The sequence below is a fragment of the Lissotriton helveticus genome, chromosome 9 (genome assembly GCF_964261635.1).
Source record: "Lissotriton helveticus chromosome 9, aLisHel1.1, whole genome shotgun sequence".
NCBI lineage: Eukaryota > Metazoa > Chordata > Amphibia > Caudata > Salamandridae > Lissotriton > Lissotriton helveticus.
In genome coordinates, this window is record NC_136070.1 from 441073703 (window position 1) to 441092335 (window position 18633).

The window sequence follows — 18633 nt, forward strand, 5'->3', positions numbered from 1 at the left end:
ATTCTAGAGAAAGGGGAAAGATCTTCATCGGAAATTATAGATTGTGCAATGGACATTGCTACAGCGGCTTTTCGTGCCTTAGAGGGATCAGCGTCAAGGTTGGCTCAGATGTACCTGGTTTCGCCCAGAGGTACAGAATAAAATTCTGGATCTGCCTTTTGATGGAAACATGCTGTTTGGCAAGCATGTAGATGACGCTTTGCAGGACATTAAAAAGGACACCGAAACGGCAAAATCCTTGGGCACGCTCAATACCGAAAGGTGCCTTTCCGGGGTGCAAGAGACAAAGTATTCTCTACTTATAGGGGAGGCTATAAACAACGATACTCCTCCTATTCGCAATCCTCTCAATCATTCAAGCCTCAGTACTCTCAGCGGCAAAATCAATCGGTGTCTTTCTCTCGCCAATCTTCTAGAGGTAGACAGGGGCGTCGGGGTAGAGATACCTCTAAACGCCAATAGCGGCTTCCTTGCTCTGCCTACTGGTCCTTCACCTCTTGTTCCAAAGATAGGGGGAAGGATTACCAATGTTCTCGATTGTTGGAAGATCAGAACAACAGATCAGTGGGTCCTACAGATCGTTCAATTTGGCCATACATTAGAATTCCAAAACCTGCCACCTCCAAGAGACTCTCACGCCACAGAATCAAAACATCTGCATCTTCTCCGTCTCGAAGTCTCTCATTTACTCACCAAGGGAGCAATAGAACTAGTGCCACTCTCGCAAAGAGGAAGAGGATTTTATTCCAGATTCCTTCCCCATTCAGAAGACAGAAGAAAAGTGGCGCCCAATTAAGATCTGAGGGAGCTAAACACCTATCTCATAGAACTCTCCTTTCGAATGATCTCTCTTCAAGACGTATTACGTCTTCTAAACCTAGGGGATTAATTGGCGACTCTGGATCTCCAGGACGCATATTTCCACGTTCCGATCCACCCAACTCACAGGAAATACTTACGCTTCACAGTAGCCAAGAGCCACTTTCAATTCATGGTCCTGCCCTTCGGGCTCAGATCGCTCCGTGGATTTTCACAGAGGTATTGGCCCCGGTAGCGGCATTCTTAAGGAAACAATCGCTGGAAGTTTTCCCTTACCTAGACGATTGGTTGATAAAGGCTCCGTCTTCTCAGACAACATCAAAGGCAGTCGAATTGTATCCAACTTTTCAGATGCCTGGGTCTGCGTCTCAACAAGGACAAGTCAGTCGGTGTTCCATCCAGGAGGGTCAAGTTCCTGGGCTCCATTCTGGATACAAAAACTTGCAAAGCTTTTCCTTCGGGAGAGAGGCAGAAAAGGCTAATCTCATCAGCAATCCGGTTACAAGGAAGAAGATCCCTATCAGTTCGTCTTTGCAAGTCTTTTCTAGGATTGATATCATCTTGCATACCATTAGTTCTGCATTGCAGACTATGAATGCACCCCTTGCAAGAACAACTAGACATGCAATGGCGCCAGGTGGAAGGCTCTTTCGAGGACAAGATAAAGATCACTCCTCTCATTCGGAAAGCAACAGGTTGGTGGGCTGTCAAGAAGAATATCTCGAAAGGTCTCTTTCAGAATGATTCCATCCCCTCTGGTTCTAACCACAGACGCATCAATGGAAGGTTGGGGCGCAGTCTTATAAGATCTCCAAGTAAGCAATCACTGGAAGGCAGAAGAGCGTTGTCTTCATATCAATCTCTTGGAACTCAGAGCGATTCGCCTAGCCTTGCAGGCTTTCAAACTGAGGGTTCAAAATACAACTGTGCTGGTCAGGACGGACAACACAACGGCCATGCATTACATAAACAAGCAGGTTGGTACAAGATCCCTTCTGCTCTCAAAAGAGGCCCAGATGTTATGGGAATGGGCGATTCTCCACAATGTAGTGCTTTCAGCAGAGCACCTACCAGGCACTCTCAACACAACAGCAGACACCCTGAGTCGTCTAAAATCTTCCTGTCACGAGTGGGAATTAGATCAAGACACTCTGGAGGAAGTTTTGCGGCATTGGGGAACTCCAACAATAGACCTGTTCGCGACTCCAGAAAACAGGAAATGCCAACTCTGTGCAAGCAGGGATCGCCATCGAGGGTCGCTGGGGAATGCTCTTTCGATGTCCTGGTTAGGCGCATTTGTTTAAGCTTTTCCTCCAATTCCCCTAATTTCACGGCTTCTCAGGAAAATAAAGATGGAACCTTGCAGGATGATCTTAATAGCACAAGCGGGGCCTCGCCAATTCTGGTTCACGGAAATCCTCCTACTTTCCCAGGATCACCCATATCACCTGTGTCCCATCCCATCTCTATTGACAATGTCCCAGGGACAGGTGGTTCATCCAGACCCGAGCTCTCTCCATTTGAAAGCCTGGCTCCTGAGCACAGAGAATTCCACTCTCTAGATATTCTTCAGGAATGTAGAGAGATTTTATCTCAAACTCACGCACCAAGTACGAATAAGACTTACCGTGCCAGATGGAAACGTTTCTGCCTGTGGTGTCATCGGGAGCACATCCATCCATTCTCTTCAGCTCCTCATCAGATACTGCCTTACATTTTATCACTGGCTAAATTGGGCCTTTCTCATTCTTCCATCAAAGTTCATCTGGCGGCTATTTCAAGGTACAGAAGGTCAACTTCGGGTCCATCTCTTTGGCCAGCTAGAGTTATCAAACAATTTCTGAAAGGTCTTTTCAGGATTTTTCCACCAGTACGACCTGGAATCTTAATGTAGTTCTGACTCATCTGATGAGACCTCCGTTCGAGCCAATTCACAGAGTGGACTTCAAATTCTTGTCTTGGAAATCAGCTCTCCTTCTGGCTCTTACCTCAGCTAAGAGAGTGGGAGAATTGCAAGCTTTCTCCATTCTGGAACCTTTTCTACAGTTCAAGAAGGATTCTATGTTTTTAAGGACCAATCCGAAATTTCTGAACGATCTCTATTCATTCCTTGGATGTCCAGAGATGTCTCAAATTTTATCTTGAAAGGACGAAGGATTTTAGAAAATCTTCTCAACTTTTTGTGGCTTTTAGTGCACCTCGTAAATGACTTCTTCTCTCAAAGCAAGGGATTTCACGCTGGATTACAAGCGCAATTAATTACTGCCACAAGACGGCAGGAAAACCACTGGAGAGAGACCGGTACGAGCTCACTCCACACGATCAGTTTCATCTTCAGCAGCTCTCTTCGCTGGAGTCCCTATAAAAGACATTTGTAGGGCAGCCACATGGAGCAGTGCCCATACCTTCACAAAACATTACTGCCGGGACTCTTTCATGAGGAGCGAAGCGGCAGTTGGACAAGCAGTACTGAGGAATCTTTTCCAATGAGAGGTGAGCTTTCCCTTCTATGCCTCCTTCCTATGATTGCACATTTTGTATCGCATACGTTTTCTGCATGTATTGTTACTAAGTATATATGCTTATAGGAGAATGTTTATGCTGAAATGTTGGGATACGATTGTAACAAAATGTGCATTGGTGATTTACTGCTAGCTACTCTGATACAAAGCATGGGAATCTATGAAAGTTCCAATACTAGGGCAAGAAAACAAATTACTTGCCTGTAACTTTGGTTCCCCAGTATTGGTGACTTTCATAGATTCCCATGCGCCCATCCTCCTCCACGGGGAAAGCTCAGCCTTCAGCAAAAGTGGTTACTGTTTCACAACGGCTGCGAAAATCTGAGGCTCTCTCCTGAGGGTTCTATGGGGTGAGGCTAATCTGATTGGTTGTTGCAAAGTTTTGGTCTCTTTTACAAAAAGAGGGAGATAAGCCTAGGCCTTACTTTTTTTTTTGTTCATACTGCTATGTTATTTTCTATTTACCGAGGCTCCCAGGCTGACGACGGGGAATGATACAAAGCATGGGAATCTATGAAAGTTACCAATACTGGGGAACCAAAGTTACAGGTAAGTAACTTCTTTTCATCTGTGCTGCACTATACATGAATAAAAATGCCATCCATGCCTGTGAGGACACTCAACTCCATTGTTCCAAAAAGTGCTCATGGTCAAAGTCACTTTGGTGTTGGTCGAAATCAAGGGCTCCGATATGCTCCTGAGGCCACGGCCTTGAACATTTGTCATTGAGGTCTCAAGGCTCAGCTAAGGCCAAGAAGTCAAACAAAAACATAAAAAGTCCAAGCATTGTCCCTGTATCATCCTATCCACCACCGATCAGAGTGGTGGAACGTGGGGCTGCAGAGTTTGTAGATAAGGAGGACAATTTTCTTGCTGCATCCGGTCCCTCTAGAACTCTTGTGGGCCCCGTGGATCTGAGGGGTCCTTCAGTCTTGTTACATTTGGTAGATCCATCCTCAACGGTGACTGTGCCCCACAACCTCACACAGAAGTCAACCCCCTTGCCCGGGGGTTATTGCTGCCAGTCCCGGCTCTAGTGCAACCTGCGATTCCGCACTTGACACAATGTCATATACTGCCTTCAGCATCACAACTGGTGCCACTGGCTCCGGTATTGACGCTGATACTGGTGTCACGACTCCGGATACTGTGCCAATTGTTCTATCCGAATCAGAGACCCATGCAGCGCATGCCAGAACCCAATATTATGCCAAACCAAACACATATGCTCTCTGTATGACACTGCTGGGGATATAGAATATGATGAAGACATCTAGTATGAGGATGATGGTAACATATTTGATAACATCCAGGATGCTTGTCTCCCCTTTACCAAGGTCTTGACAGATCTTCTTGTGGGCTCCTGGGCCAGAAGAATAAGTTAACTACCTTTGTAATGCCTTTTCTGATACACTCTATCTAACCACAGATTCCCACCCTCCTCCCCATTCTCTAGAATGGACCTATAAGTCATAAGTCCGTTAATAAGATTACAACCTAAAGTCTGCACACTGCAGTAAATTGATTTTAATGTCTCCGCATCTGTCAGCGTAGACGGATGTGAGAAAGAAACAGACGTCAGTGCGCAGCGGTGGTACACATATAGTGGCCTGGAAATCCTGTCCAGGGTGGGACTTACCTGACGCAGGGATGCACAATGTCATACTGTTGACGCATGAGGGAGTTGATACAAACTTTTCCTGATCCAGTCTAGTGGTTTGGGAAATTCACAATGTGAGGAGTCTGCGTTTAGATAGTCTCTACCAGGAAAGGTGTTACTGAAGTAAGTAACTTTTTCTTCTGTCTAGGACATGCTAGTTAAACTGCAGAAGCTCTTGAAAGTAGTGGGACAAAAGATTGTTGTGGTTGTTCAAATATTCTGTGCATTCTTTTGTGCAAAGGTGTGAAAGTCTCCTCATTCTCAGGACCTCTTTTTCCAAAATAATTATCCAGACTCTGCAGATTGAAAGGCGATTTACAGAGTGAAATGTGGAAACCTAGGAATTCAAGAGCCTAGCTTTAAATTTCTACTTGAGATTAGCATCTGAAAAAGTATAGTTATGAGAATTATTAAAGAGTAGTTCAGCTGACCAGAGCAGGAAAACTTATTCGAGGAATACCATTCCGAGTGCCACCCTATGGACTGGAATTCTGATTACAATAGCCCTTCGCTCACTCCAAGGCGAACAAAGTAACAAATGCAAAAATCTAATCTGGACTTCCCAAACATAGTGGGGGAAGTCCAACCCCCTTTGTTCTGCTTATTACCACACCATCTGCAGTTAACTCAGTAAAACCTATTGGGCCACCAGCATGAGTGTGAATATGTGGTTACCAACCTGTAATGGAACCGCGTTGGGCAAAGTGCATGGCTGTGTTTGGGGCAAGTTGAAAACCTTCTTCTCTACTGCTGTTGCCATAGAAGTGGTAGCACTAATGAAAGCCACGACATTTGGGAATTTATAAAATGCATAATCTGCACAACTTCTTTTGAATTTTACACATAAAATATTAATACAATAATGTTCTTAAAAATAAATGGCAACTGTCCTAACATTGGGAACGTAGTTTATTACAACCTTCAATTGGTGCAAAAATATGTGAGCTTTGCTTTTCAACTCATTATACATTGCAGGCTCTTCTTGCACATATGTCTTACTTTGCTGGGTGGTTTTAGTGAACTTCATTCACACACATATTTGTCTGTGTCAATATCTGCACAGGTGCAGTTTTCCTAATACCCCATGCTCAGCTTTGTATGATCTAACTTGGAATGTTATAGCCAGAAGAGTGCTGCATCAGACCTCAAACTCTCACTGTCTGCTTAATGTATCAGGGGGTGATAAAGAGAGTAAATCTATCTCAATCCAGCCTTTTCTTCGGAGCCTCTGTGCTTCGGGACACGTCTCCCTCTGCTGGTTCCAAGAGTGATACTAACACCATATCACCCATTTAATGACTTCCCTTAGCTGCCCTCGCAGGAATCCAAAATTACTTTCTGAGACCATTTGAAGTACCCCGGAATAAGGATTTCCTTGCATGGAGAGATACTTCCTTCCATCACTTTACATCTGCTTTGGATTCTGAATACCAGAAGACCCACAATTCTGATGTTTGCTGCTTACCAAAGTAATCCTTTTTTCCAATTGCAACCCGAAATCTTCAGAATCAAAGGACAGAATTGAGTTTTAAACCTTGCGTTTGTTTCATAGGTTTTGGATTTGATCATCCAGGTTTTCTGCAAATTTTGACTCCTACAGAATTCCCACTTTGCATGCATGCTTGGCAGCCTTGACCTAGGAGTCTTAACCCTTATTTTTAATGTATTTGTGTAGGACTTGGCCCTTTCCCCAGAATTTTTCGTTTTTTATTCCTTTAATTTAGGGTGCCCCCTATTGTAACAATGAATAAAATACTTGAACCCCCTTAAGAGACTGTAGCACTTTTCAATCTATTGAAATAATAGAGTAACCCTCCGCACACCGTCTGGTAGAACGCTAGGAATAACAGTAATTGACATGAACATTCTCCCATCCAAATGTTGTTGCAAAAGGATACTGTATTCAAGCGACTATTTTCGTCCAGACCACTTACTGGGACACAGCATTTCCCAATAGTTTGGTTTATATCCTTGTATAAATTGTTTCTAATTGGTTACTCCGTTGCAGGTTCATTTCAGTTATTGGTTTCCTATTTTCATTCACAATTTAGTATAGGACTTTCCAAGAAACACCATCCATTAAATGCAAAAATACTTTAAGAAATGTGATAAAATATTCGATTGGTAACACAGTAGTTGTGTAGTGAGAGAGTATAGCAGTAGAAGCTTGCTTGGACTATAATGAAAAAAGAGGAACAAGCATGTTTGATGTTGTCTCTGTGGTGTAGACATTGCTAACTGTGGCTTTATTCTAATCTAATCTAGGGACCAGAACAAATACAAAGATGCAGCAAATCTCCTGAATGATGCTTTAGCAATCCGCGAGAAGACTTTGGGAAAAGATCACCCTGCGGTTTGTATACCTTTTTTGTTATTTCCAAAAAGCCGACTTCAGCTATAATTTAAGCATTTAGAGGGGTTTGAAGGCAAAATATTGTACGGACTTCTGCAGTTTGTTTATGCTGAAATAGCATCCATTATGCTATATTTCTTTGCCAACTAAGCGGTAGTCGTTGGTTATTGCCCCTAATTATATTAACTTGGACAATGCCATTCTGATGTTTTGTTAACTTTGCCACTGAATATATCAGACCAGTTCATCAGTAATGGGATCTGATACAAGGCTGCTGGTGCCAATATTATAATAGAGGTAAGATTCGGAATTGATCTTCCATTACAAATAGCACCTTTCCAGAGTGACCACTACAAAGGAAAGTGATAACAGAGATGTTTCTTTAAGTGAACACCTCTACAGAGAAATATACATGCTTTGAACTTGTAAAAAGAAATAGATACAACAAATTGATTAACTGAAAATATTTCACCAACCTCTACTAAATGTAGTTTAGCACTAAAGCAAACCTTCGCCCTATTCCTTAACCAAACTCTTAGTTGAACGTTAACAGATATGTCAATTGTTATCTGATGCTAAACCGAATCCTTACTCTATCCCTGACGATTGCCTTAAACCGTAACCCTTATGTTATTCCTTATACAAAGCTGTCCTTTGAAAGGGACTTTCCACCCTTTAATTAAATATCTATTTCCATACTAATCTAGACATACATATGTTCGCCCCATGTGTAGCTGTGGATACACAAGCTGTGCATACTCCCCGCATCTAGAACGTGTGTGCAACTTGTTTTTCTTCAAAGAAGTCTTCGTGTTACGAGGTATAGTGACTCCACTTATTGCTGGTAATGTACATGTTCATCAGCTCCATTGTAAAAAAAAATTTTGTCACCGGAATCGGATGTGTTTGACTGAGCTCTGGGTCAACACCTGTTAGTTAATCTACACTGCTGGTAAAAACAATTGCTGTGTCTACTGCCATTTTGGTGTCAGCGCGCTACCTGTCTCTTTCAACAAACATCCCTCTCATCCTGGTGGCTCCCACCTGGGCCACACATCCTTTGTTCACCACTCTCTTCGACATTTCCCTGGTACCTCACAAGAAGCTGCCCAACTGGCCAGACTTTCTCACACAGAGCCAGGGCACATGAAGACAGGCAAACGCCAAGTAGCTACATCTTGTGATTTGGCTCCTGAGATGTTAGAATTTGGCTACCTCAACCTACCTTCAGAGTATATTTCCATCCTTAAGGAGGCCGGCATGCCTGCAATGAGAGCCTACTGTGCAACCAAATGGAAGTGCTTTGTGCACTTCTGTATTTCCAAACACATTAACCCTCTCCAAGTAGCCGTACAAGACACTGTCTGTTATCTGCTTTACTTGCAAAAATCAGGCCTTGCTTACGCTTCCATTAGACTTCCTTTGGCCACAGTGACTGCTTACCTTCAAAATAGGCAACACATTTCCCACTTCATGGTTCCCGTCATTAAAGCCTTTGTGGAAGGACTAGAGTCATTCCATCCGAGGTACCGCCTGACCCCACATAGATCCTCAACATAGTTCTTACCAGACTAATGGACCTTCCTTTTAAACCACTTATCTCACGCCCTTTGCAGTTCCTTTCCTGGAAGGTAGCTTTCCTAGGGGCACTCACCTCCCTCGGGCATGTGAGTGAGCTTCAGGCTCTTACCCTAGAAGAAACTTCCTTCCAAGTTCACACCAATAAAGTAGCCCTTAGGACAAAGCCCAAATTTCCCACCAGGGTAACCTGTTCCTTCCACCTCAATCAAACTGTCAAACTCCCAGTTTTCTTCCCACATCCAGAGTCCATAGCAGGGAAGGCTCTTCACACACTAGATGTCAAAAGGGCCCTCATCTATTATATTGACAGGACAAACCCCTTCTGTAAGACACAACACCTCTTTGTGGCTTGTTCCACACCAAATAAAGGCTGTGCTCTCTGTAAATCAGGTATAGCATGCTGATTGGTCAAATGTATCCAGACCTGTTGCGCCCAAGCTGAGAGACCTTTGCCTATCGCTCCCAGTCCCCACTCGGTCTGCAAAAAAAGGGGCCTCTATTGATTTCTTTAGTAATATCCCTATAGCTGACATCTACAAGGCAGCTACCTAGTCAACTCCATTCACATTCACCAAGCATTTCTGTATGGATGTATTAGCTGGCCAACAAGCTAACGTTGGCCAGGTATAATTTTCTATTCCTCTGCCACATCCTCCAGCAAGCCACCACTTAGGGTAGAACTGCTTTACAATCCATGCACAGTATGTCTATCTACAGCTACACATCCCATGACTGGAAAATGTTACTTGCCCTGTAAGCATTATTCATGGTATGTAGTGCTGTAGATTAACATGCACCCACTTTATTCCCTGAAATCATTTGAGTGTTGCAGATGGCATTACTTTATTCTTTGCATGGTCATCTTCTTTAACTCTATGCTCCATTTCCATCCTCACTTGCCATTCGGAAATACAATCTAACAATGGAGCCGATATATATGCACATTACCATCAGTGGGTGGAGTCACTAAACCAAGTGACTTGAAGACTTCTTTGAAGAAAAACAAGTTGCATACATCCAAGCCCAACACTAGATGGCTGAAGTATGCACAACATGTGAATCTACATTACTGCGCCTGACAAACTGATACTTACAGGATGATGAGTATTTTTTTTACTTTAATGGGTTCAGTTCAGCATATGAATTTTAAATCGGTTTTCTGGCAGGCAACCTTTCACTGGCGTCCTTTCACTGTAAGTGTATTTCTCCGGTTTAACGTTTTTTCTTTTTACATGTTTTTAGTGTAATAATATAATCCCACCAAAAGTGCCAGTGCCAAAGCATGGAAAATATTCAAAGCTGGCCTTAATTTCAATGTTCATTTTCTATTGGTCTTGCTACTCAAGTCTGCCTTTTTTGTGTTTTTCTTTGTTCTAAGACTTTTTAAACTCATGTTGACTATTAAACTCAACAGGACACTGTTTTGCCTTGGCTTGTTCTTAAACTGACAGGTAGGAGACCATACTATCCTGCTGTCTTATGCTAAATCTTTATTGAACTGATGATGAATGTTACTCATCGAATTGACCATGGTGCAAAAATATTAAAGGCTGATTCACAATCCTGGTTGCATGTGTGTTCAAATCTAATATTTGGAGTATTTTACAGTGATCTTACAGATTTGCAGGAAAGCGATTATAAAATGGGGAGATGCTTTCATGCTTCTGCTTACAAAATCATGTATAATCTATGTAATTATGCCTCTCATTTGCAGATATAGTTCAATTCATTGCATTTTGAATTATTACATTTGCTACAATTTTCATTGTATTGAAAATTTGTGACGAGTGTGCATTTTCATAAATTAGACTTTCGTCCTAACTCAGTTCACCTACACTCAGGGTTATGGTGACTTTCTTTTTTTTATAACTCTGTGTGTGTGTCTCCATACCTTTTTTCATCCAATTGCCAGAATTCAGTCAATATATACAATATTGAGTACAATCCAGGGAATTTTCTTAGTTTCACTCCCTTTTACTTTTTTCTTTCTTTATGTTTAGACTCCATCATTACATCACACTGGGAGGCATATGTATACTAGTGATAAAAGTGTTGAGGTGGGTCAACATCACAACATTAAATGTCCCACTAGGCAAGCCGGGGAGGTGGCTGTCGGCAAAGTTAAGTGAAATTCTCCTTTCCCTGACTGTCCACAATATCTTGTGTGAAGGAGACACCAATGATGATTTAAAAAACCCATGTGGCGCTCTAAAGGTTTCTCATTGGTAGGTAAAATATTCTCTCAAATGAATCAATAAATACCACATCCAATTGTGTCCTGCTGTTACTTATTATTTGGGATTAAATCCCCCAGTACACATAAAAAAGTTTATTCATTAAATACATTGTGTGAGGTATATAATATTGCAAAACCTAGATAATGTTTAGTTACAATGTTTATTAATTAATTGTTACTTTAATTTTTAAAACATTCACCATATCAGTTGTTTCAAAAGTCCAGTGTTTAAAATACAAGCCCACGTGTCCTTAACCACATCATTTCAGATATTCCCTTATGAGGTGGTGCTGCTGAAATGCTAATATACTTATTTTGGACTGCTGCTCACTAAAATAGAAAGTTTGCTTCTTATATTGATTTTATATGAAGAAATCTAATGGATTCTGATTCAGCCTTCTCACTCAGTAGGAGCTCACTTACCCTGTGTAAGGACTGATATGATTGAATCTTTTTGGTGACAAGCATGACAATTTGCTGTTGTTCTAAGATGGGCATATTCTCTCCATATGTTCCCATTGGTGATTTCGGTAGGACAATGTATGGACTTTTAGATATGCCATAGATTTCCCACCTATGACAAATGTTAGAACTAAGAATGGTGCATTACACAGGACTAATTACATATATGATCAGATACGGTCAAATATGCTTGTAATACCTCTAATTTGTTCCTTGAACTAATAAGCTACATGTAAGACAGGGAATGTTTACATAAGTTTGTAAGAGATTACTGATTATTATTTGTGATGGAGAATGATTACACTACAATTGCAGTGGCATGCGAGTAAAATGTCCAGCACCTTGGGATTGGTCTGATGTGGCTTTAAATCCTGTGAGAGGCAGAAACACATTGACATTTTAAGAGGATACTTGACTATAAAAAACTATGGAATAAAAGGAATGTTTTTATGAGAACTGAGTACGTTTGGGACAAATATATGAGGAGTTTGAAAAGATTTATTGGCCTCGATATTTTAGTGAGCACCGAGGTGGAATTGATGTATGAAATTACAAGTGCAACTTAATTTGTATCTTAAACATGACTTTTGAGGCCACTGATTTGGTGGATGGTTTTAAATATCTATATGATAACTAATTGATGAATGCATTGTGTCACTTAACATTAATACCTATGTTTTACACTGTTAGCCTGTCATGAGAATATAATTTTCTGAAAAATTACATTTAATGTGCACAGAGGATTTAATTCTGAGCAGTCGCAAATAATATGTAGCAGCTGGCCACAATTTAATGTATTTCTTCATCCTCATGGGGTAATTGTTTTTTCTCCTGGTTTACCTGGGTCCGCTAAGGCATGATTTATTGAAGTTATCTCAGGACTTCCTTTTAGTCTTCTCTTGAGATATCCTCTCTTTTTATTGCTTCAATCCTCATGATTTGCTCGAATTTAGTCTCTTAAATGGGTGTCTCTTGCGATTTTTCTGGTTTGTTCTGCACAGCCCTAATTATTATCCAGTATTATGGGTGTCTTTCATAGATTCACATGCCTGAATCATTCCCCGTCGTCGAGACGAGAGTCTCCGGTACATAAAAAGTAATGTCCTATAGACCTATATAGAGAGAAGTAGGCCTAAGGGCCTCCCCTTAGTAGCCTATCTATGTCCTTTTGTAAAAAGGACCAAACTCTAGAAGAGAGCCAATCAGCTAACACCTCCCTCTAGAACCTTCCTGTCAGGAGCCTCAGTCTCTCAGATTTTCTACCGCACGTTGTGCTAAGGGAGTCTCCACCTGAGTTCTCCTCAGCTTTCCTTTTTTCTAGCTTATTTCTTCACAAATTTGGATTTCTTCACTTCAAGTTTGACTATGGGTGATCCTCAGAAGAAGGGTCTCTTCAGGGCATGTACTTCTTGTGGAAAAAAGAGGTTACATGTGGAAGACCACCATAAGACATGTTTATATTGTCTATATCCGGACCATTCAGCAAAAGACTGCAAAATTTGTAGAACCTTTTCTACAAAAACGCTAAAAGACAGAGAAGGACGCCTTTTACTCTGGCTTAACAGGCTCAAGACCAGGGACAATCTGGAATCTTCAGAGGAAGATGAGTATTCTTCAGTTTCTTCAAAATTGTCTTTAAAAAGGCCAAGGGTGGCTTCCCCTAGCCCTACAGACGCTCCTCCAAAGAAGGCTGTCAAAAAGCCTTCAGAGACCAAGTCTTCAGCGTCTGACAAGGAGGCTCACTCTTTCAAAAAGCCTGCGCCGTCGATGACTACCTCGTTGACGCCCTCATCGGCGCAAAAGAAAGCTGTGTCTCCCGTCTACGTTTCCACGTCGACAACGACAGTATTGACGACGACAGCATCGTCGACGTTTTCTTCATCGACGACGACTGCACCTTCATCGACGGCGGGTAAGCCTTTGTCGTCGATTATTCTCATAAAGAAATCGTCGACGGCTACAGCGCCGACACCAGTGTCGACGAGTAGGCCAGCGCCGTCGACGTCTGTGCCGTTGACGAGGTCATCGTCGTCGACGAGTGTACCGTTGACGAAGGAATCGGTGACAAAGAAGACACCGTCGACAGTGGCATCGTCGACGAAGGTATCGTCGTCAAAGTCATCGTCGACGAAGGCAACGCCGATAGAGCTACAGTCGTCAGCCATACCATCGACTAAGACATCGTCGACGCCTCAATGGAAGCAATCGACGACGGTTCCACCGTCGATGAGGCAAGCACAGGAAATACAATCTGTAGACAATGGGTCATCCAGGATCCTGCTGTCGACGAGCCCTTCCATGATAAAGAGCTCAAAAAAAGTGATTACGCCAGAGTTAACGTCCCCAAGTAGAGTGCAAGGATTGCCACCAACTTGTCTCCTACAGGATGAGGAGTCGGATGAGGAGGATAACACACAGGCTACTAGTCCATCCCATCTAGTGGTCAAATGCCAAAGCACGGATGAGGATGTTGATGATGTTGAGATTACACAGGAACATGATATTCAGACACAGGTTCAGACACAAATTACGGCCATGGTATGTCTACCAGCGTCTATAGTGTCTGATTTGCGATTTTTGATACAGGATTACAAACAGCGATTCCCGGAGTCCTCGGCTCCAGCAGCTAGAACGCCTCCTCCAGCAACGGGGACGGCTCCGTCTCCACGGCCCAGACCACCGCCATTGGTACTCCATCAGGAAAGGGAACAGATACAAGATCCTCCATCATCGGACGATGAGGAAGGACAACAGGAAGAGGAGGAGATCCAAGATGACCCTTCCAATCATTATGACTGGGATGATTACATAATTTCTTCTCCTGCATTCCCGGAGCCCGCTACCTCAGGTTCACCTCCAGCGGACATAGGAGGGTTCCACAATTTGATGGAGCGAGCGGCCAAAAGGTTCCACATGACGATGGAGTCTCAAGAAACTGACTGCTTCCTTTATGATTTTAAGGAGCCGCTTAGGAGAACAACCAGATCAATTCCCATAATTGACTATATATGGAAAGAGGGCCTGCAGTTGATGCAGACTCCAGCCTCAGTTTCAGCACTGGTTCCACGGCTGGACAAGAAATACAAGGCCCCAACATCAGCACCAGCCTGCCTTACAGGGCATCCCAAGCCGGACTCTGTGGTTACACAGGCAGCGCAGAAAAATTCCAGGAATTCTTCCTCTCTGCTAACAGCTCCACCAGATAAGGAGGGCAGGAAACTGGACAATATCGGAAAGCGTTTTTCCACCACCTCGGCAATGACCGTAAAAGCGGCAAATTCCATTGCGCTGCTAGGAAGGTATAATAGACAGTTGTGGGCCGACATTGCTCCGTATTTATCTGAACTGCGAGACGCCACGCAGGAGGAAGTTCAATACCTACTCCTAGAGGGTCAATCTTCGGCCTCTGAATTGATCGACTGTGCTCTGGATGTGGCAATGACTGGATTCAGACAGCTAGCAGGGGCAGCTGTCCTGCGAAGGCAGGGGTGGCTCAAATCTACCTCATTTCGACAGGAGGTACAATCTAAAGTCCTGGACATGCCATACGATGGGCAACACCTGTTTGGAACCAAGATTGATGAAGCGCTTCAAACAATAAAAAAGGACACGGACACAGCGAGAGCACTCGGCACGCTACAATTCAGGAACCAGTCCTTTCGAGGGAACAGAGGCAGAGGACAGACCTCTTACAGAGGCAATTATCAAAATAGATCCTCATATTCTTACAGCCAAGGCAAGTCACAATACCAACCTCGCCAACAACAGCAGGGCAGACCGTCCTCTTTTGGAAGGTCCAACTTTAGGGGAAAGAACCAACGGAAGGCCACTGGCGGACGGCAATGACCTATTCCTACAGCCAGTCCATCCCTCATCTCCTTCTTTGAAAATTGGAGGAAAATTGACCCAATTCCTCAGCAATTGGAGGAGAATAACAACGGACCGATGGGTCCTCCAGTTAATTCAATTTGAACATTCTATAGAATTCGAAAATATCCCTCCAACAACCCCTCCTCGCCCAATGCCCCACAAAAACCTGCGATTGCTTCTTCAAGAAATCTCAATTATGCTACAAAAAGGGGCAATAGAGCGAGTACCAACAGCTCACAAGGGGAGAGGATTTTACTCCCGCTTCTTCCTCATTCAAAAGAAGGAAAAGAAATGGAGGCCCATTCTAGACCTCAGGGCACTCAATGCATTCTTAAAAAGGCAATCGTTCCGCATGGTCACGATTCAGGAGATCTTGTGTCTCTTAGAGGAGGGAGATTACATGACGTCCTTAGATCTGCAGGACGCATACTTTCACGTCCCAGTCCACAAAAATCACAGGAAATTTCTACGATTTGTAGTGGCGGGGCGGCACTATCAGTTCTGTGTCCTCCCTTTTGGCCTCAAGTCGGCGCCCCGGATCTTCACCAAGTGTCTCTCCCCGGTGGCAGCATTCCTCAGGCAGCATGGCCATCAAGTCTTCCCGTATTTGGACGACTGGCTGGTGAAGGCACCATCATTGACAGGCGCAACCAAATCCTCCAACGCCTGTCTGAATCTCTTCAAGCACGTGGATCTTACACTCAATCAAGAAAAATCTACTTTACATCCCTCTCGAGTCATTACCTTCCTCGGAGCAACACTGGATACAAAAGCTGCGAAGGCATTCCCATCTCAGGAGAGAAAACGCAGACTCGTCTCTCTGGCCTCATCAGTTGCTTCAAAGAAAACTTTACCAGTCCGTACCTTCAAATCCCTCTTGGGAATGATGTCCTCGTGCATTCTGCTCATACCGCACTGTCGCCTCCGGATGCGTCCGCTCCAAGAGGCTTTGTCCAAACAGTGGACGCAATGCAGGGGATCGTTCGAAGACCGCATAAAGATCACGATGCAAATCGCCAAGGCATTGCAGTGGTGGAGGTCGCTCGAAAACTTTACAACGGACGCCTCCCAGGAGGGTTGGGGAGCAGTCCTACAGGAATTACGGATCAGCGGCAGATGGTCAGAACAGGAGACGCAGCTCCATATCAACCTGCTGGAGCTAAGGGCAGTCTTCCTAGCCTTGCAGTCCTTCTTGCCAAGGATCAAGAACTCCCTTGTGCTCGTCAGGACCGACAACACCACGACGATGCACTACCTGAACAAACAGGGAGGGACGCGTTCGCTAACACTATCTTGCGAATCGCAGAAGATCTGGAATTGGCTCATTCTCCACAATGTCTCCTTGAGGGTGGAGTACGTCCCAGGCAAGGACAATGTCATAGCAGATGCCCTAAGCAGACAGAGGTCTTCATCACACGAATGGGAGCTAGACATGAGAACCACAGTTCACATCTTCTCAAGGTGGGGAACGCCGCAAATCGACCTATTTGCGACCAGGGAGAACACCAAATGCCAAAACTTCGCAAGTTGGCATCCCCAGTCAAGGTCTCTCGGAAATGCATTTTCCATCGCATGGCGCAACATCTTTGCGTACGCATTTCCGCCATTTCCAATGATTCCCAGAGTCCTCAGAAAGATGAAGGCGGAGCCCTGCACTTTAATCCTGATAACCTCATTCTGGCCGAGGCAACATTGGTTCACAGACCTTCATCGCTTCTCACTGCAGCCGCCGATCCATCTACGTCAGCACCCATCTCTGCTCACGATGAGCAACAAGCAGATTCAACATCCGGATCTGAAATCTCTCAGGTTATCGGCTTGGCTCCTGAGTACCGAGAATTCAGCAATATGAACATCCCACAGGATTGTAAAGACATCCTAGCCAGGGCAAGAGCGGACAGCACTAACGAGACTTATTCCTTAAAGTGGAAACGCTTCTGCATCTGGTGTGCGGACAAAGGTCTTCGTCCCTTCGCCACCTCTCCAGAACAAATATTACACTACTTGCTACACCTGGCGCAGTTGGGCCTGGCCCACTCCTCCATAAGGGTACATTTGGCGGCGATCTCAAGGTTTAAAAGAACATCTAAAGGGCCCTCTCTCTGGTCTAGTAGACTTATAAAACAATTCCTTAAAGGTCTCTATAGATCTTTTCCTCGACCACGGATGATACCTCCAACATGGCACCTAAATGTGGTTCTTAACCAACTGATGAAACACCCTTTTGAACCCATTCACAGGGCAGACGTGAAATACATCTCGAGGAAGACGGCTCTCCTCCTGGCGCTTACATCAGCAAGGAGGGTCAGTGAACTGCAGGCTCTTTCCATTCAAGACCCCTTCCTGCAGTTTAGGGATGACGGAGTGATTTTAAGGACCAATCCTAGGTTTATTCCTAAAATCCCGTCGGACTTCCACTTAAATGAACCTGTGATTCTCAGATCATTCTTTCCAAATCCCAGCACCGCAGCTGAGAGATCACTGCACTCATTGGACCTTAAGAGATGTCTAAAATTTTATATTATAAAACCAAACATTTCAGAAAATCTAACCAACTCCTCATAGCCTTCAGTAGGCCTAGGCAGGGTCTACCGCTTACCAAACAAAGCATCTCCAGATGGATCTCTTCGGCGATTGCCTTTTGTCACGACAGAGCCGGACAGCCATTGCAATCTAAAATCAGGGCGCACTCTACAAGGGCCATGTCGACTTCTATGGCGCTATTTGCAGGAGTGCCAGTTCTCGACATCTGCAGGGCGACAACGTGGAAGTCGCCGCATACCTTCACCAGGCACTACTGCCTGGATACAGAGCTGATGAAGGATGCTGCGGTGGGGCAGGCAGTACTACGCCATCTTTTCCAGTAAGGTGAGCCTTCCTCCATCCCTCCATCCTTTTCTGGTATGCACATTTCTCTGTTACTGCTTCTGGTTGATGTATAATGATGGTTCATAGTCGCATGATATGTATTATCTAATGACTTGTATATGATGCTCCTTCAGAAATGTGCACAAGATATTGCTTGCTACTCTGATTCAGGCATGTGAATCTATGAAAGACACCCATAATACTGGATAAGAAATGCGTTACTTACCTGTAACTGCAGTTATACAGTATTGGTGTCTTTCAG

The 18633-nt window shown here is 43.9% G+C and overlaps 1 protein-coding gene across 6 annotated transcripts in view; it reads left to right on the forward strand.

The window, feature by feature from the left end:
• Positions 1–18633, forward strand: part of KLC1 (kinesin light chain 1) — a 406453-nt gene that overhangs the window by 188100 nt on the left and 199720 nt on the right. For all 6 annotated transcript variants that reach the window (XM_078660245.1, XM_078660243.1, XM_078660246.1 and 3 more), the window contains exon 6: positions 7267–7354. In XM_078660245.1, coding sequence (XP_078516371.1) covers positions 7267–7354 — 88 coding nt within the window. The remainder of the gene's footprint in view (positions 1–7266; positions 7355–18633) is intronic.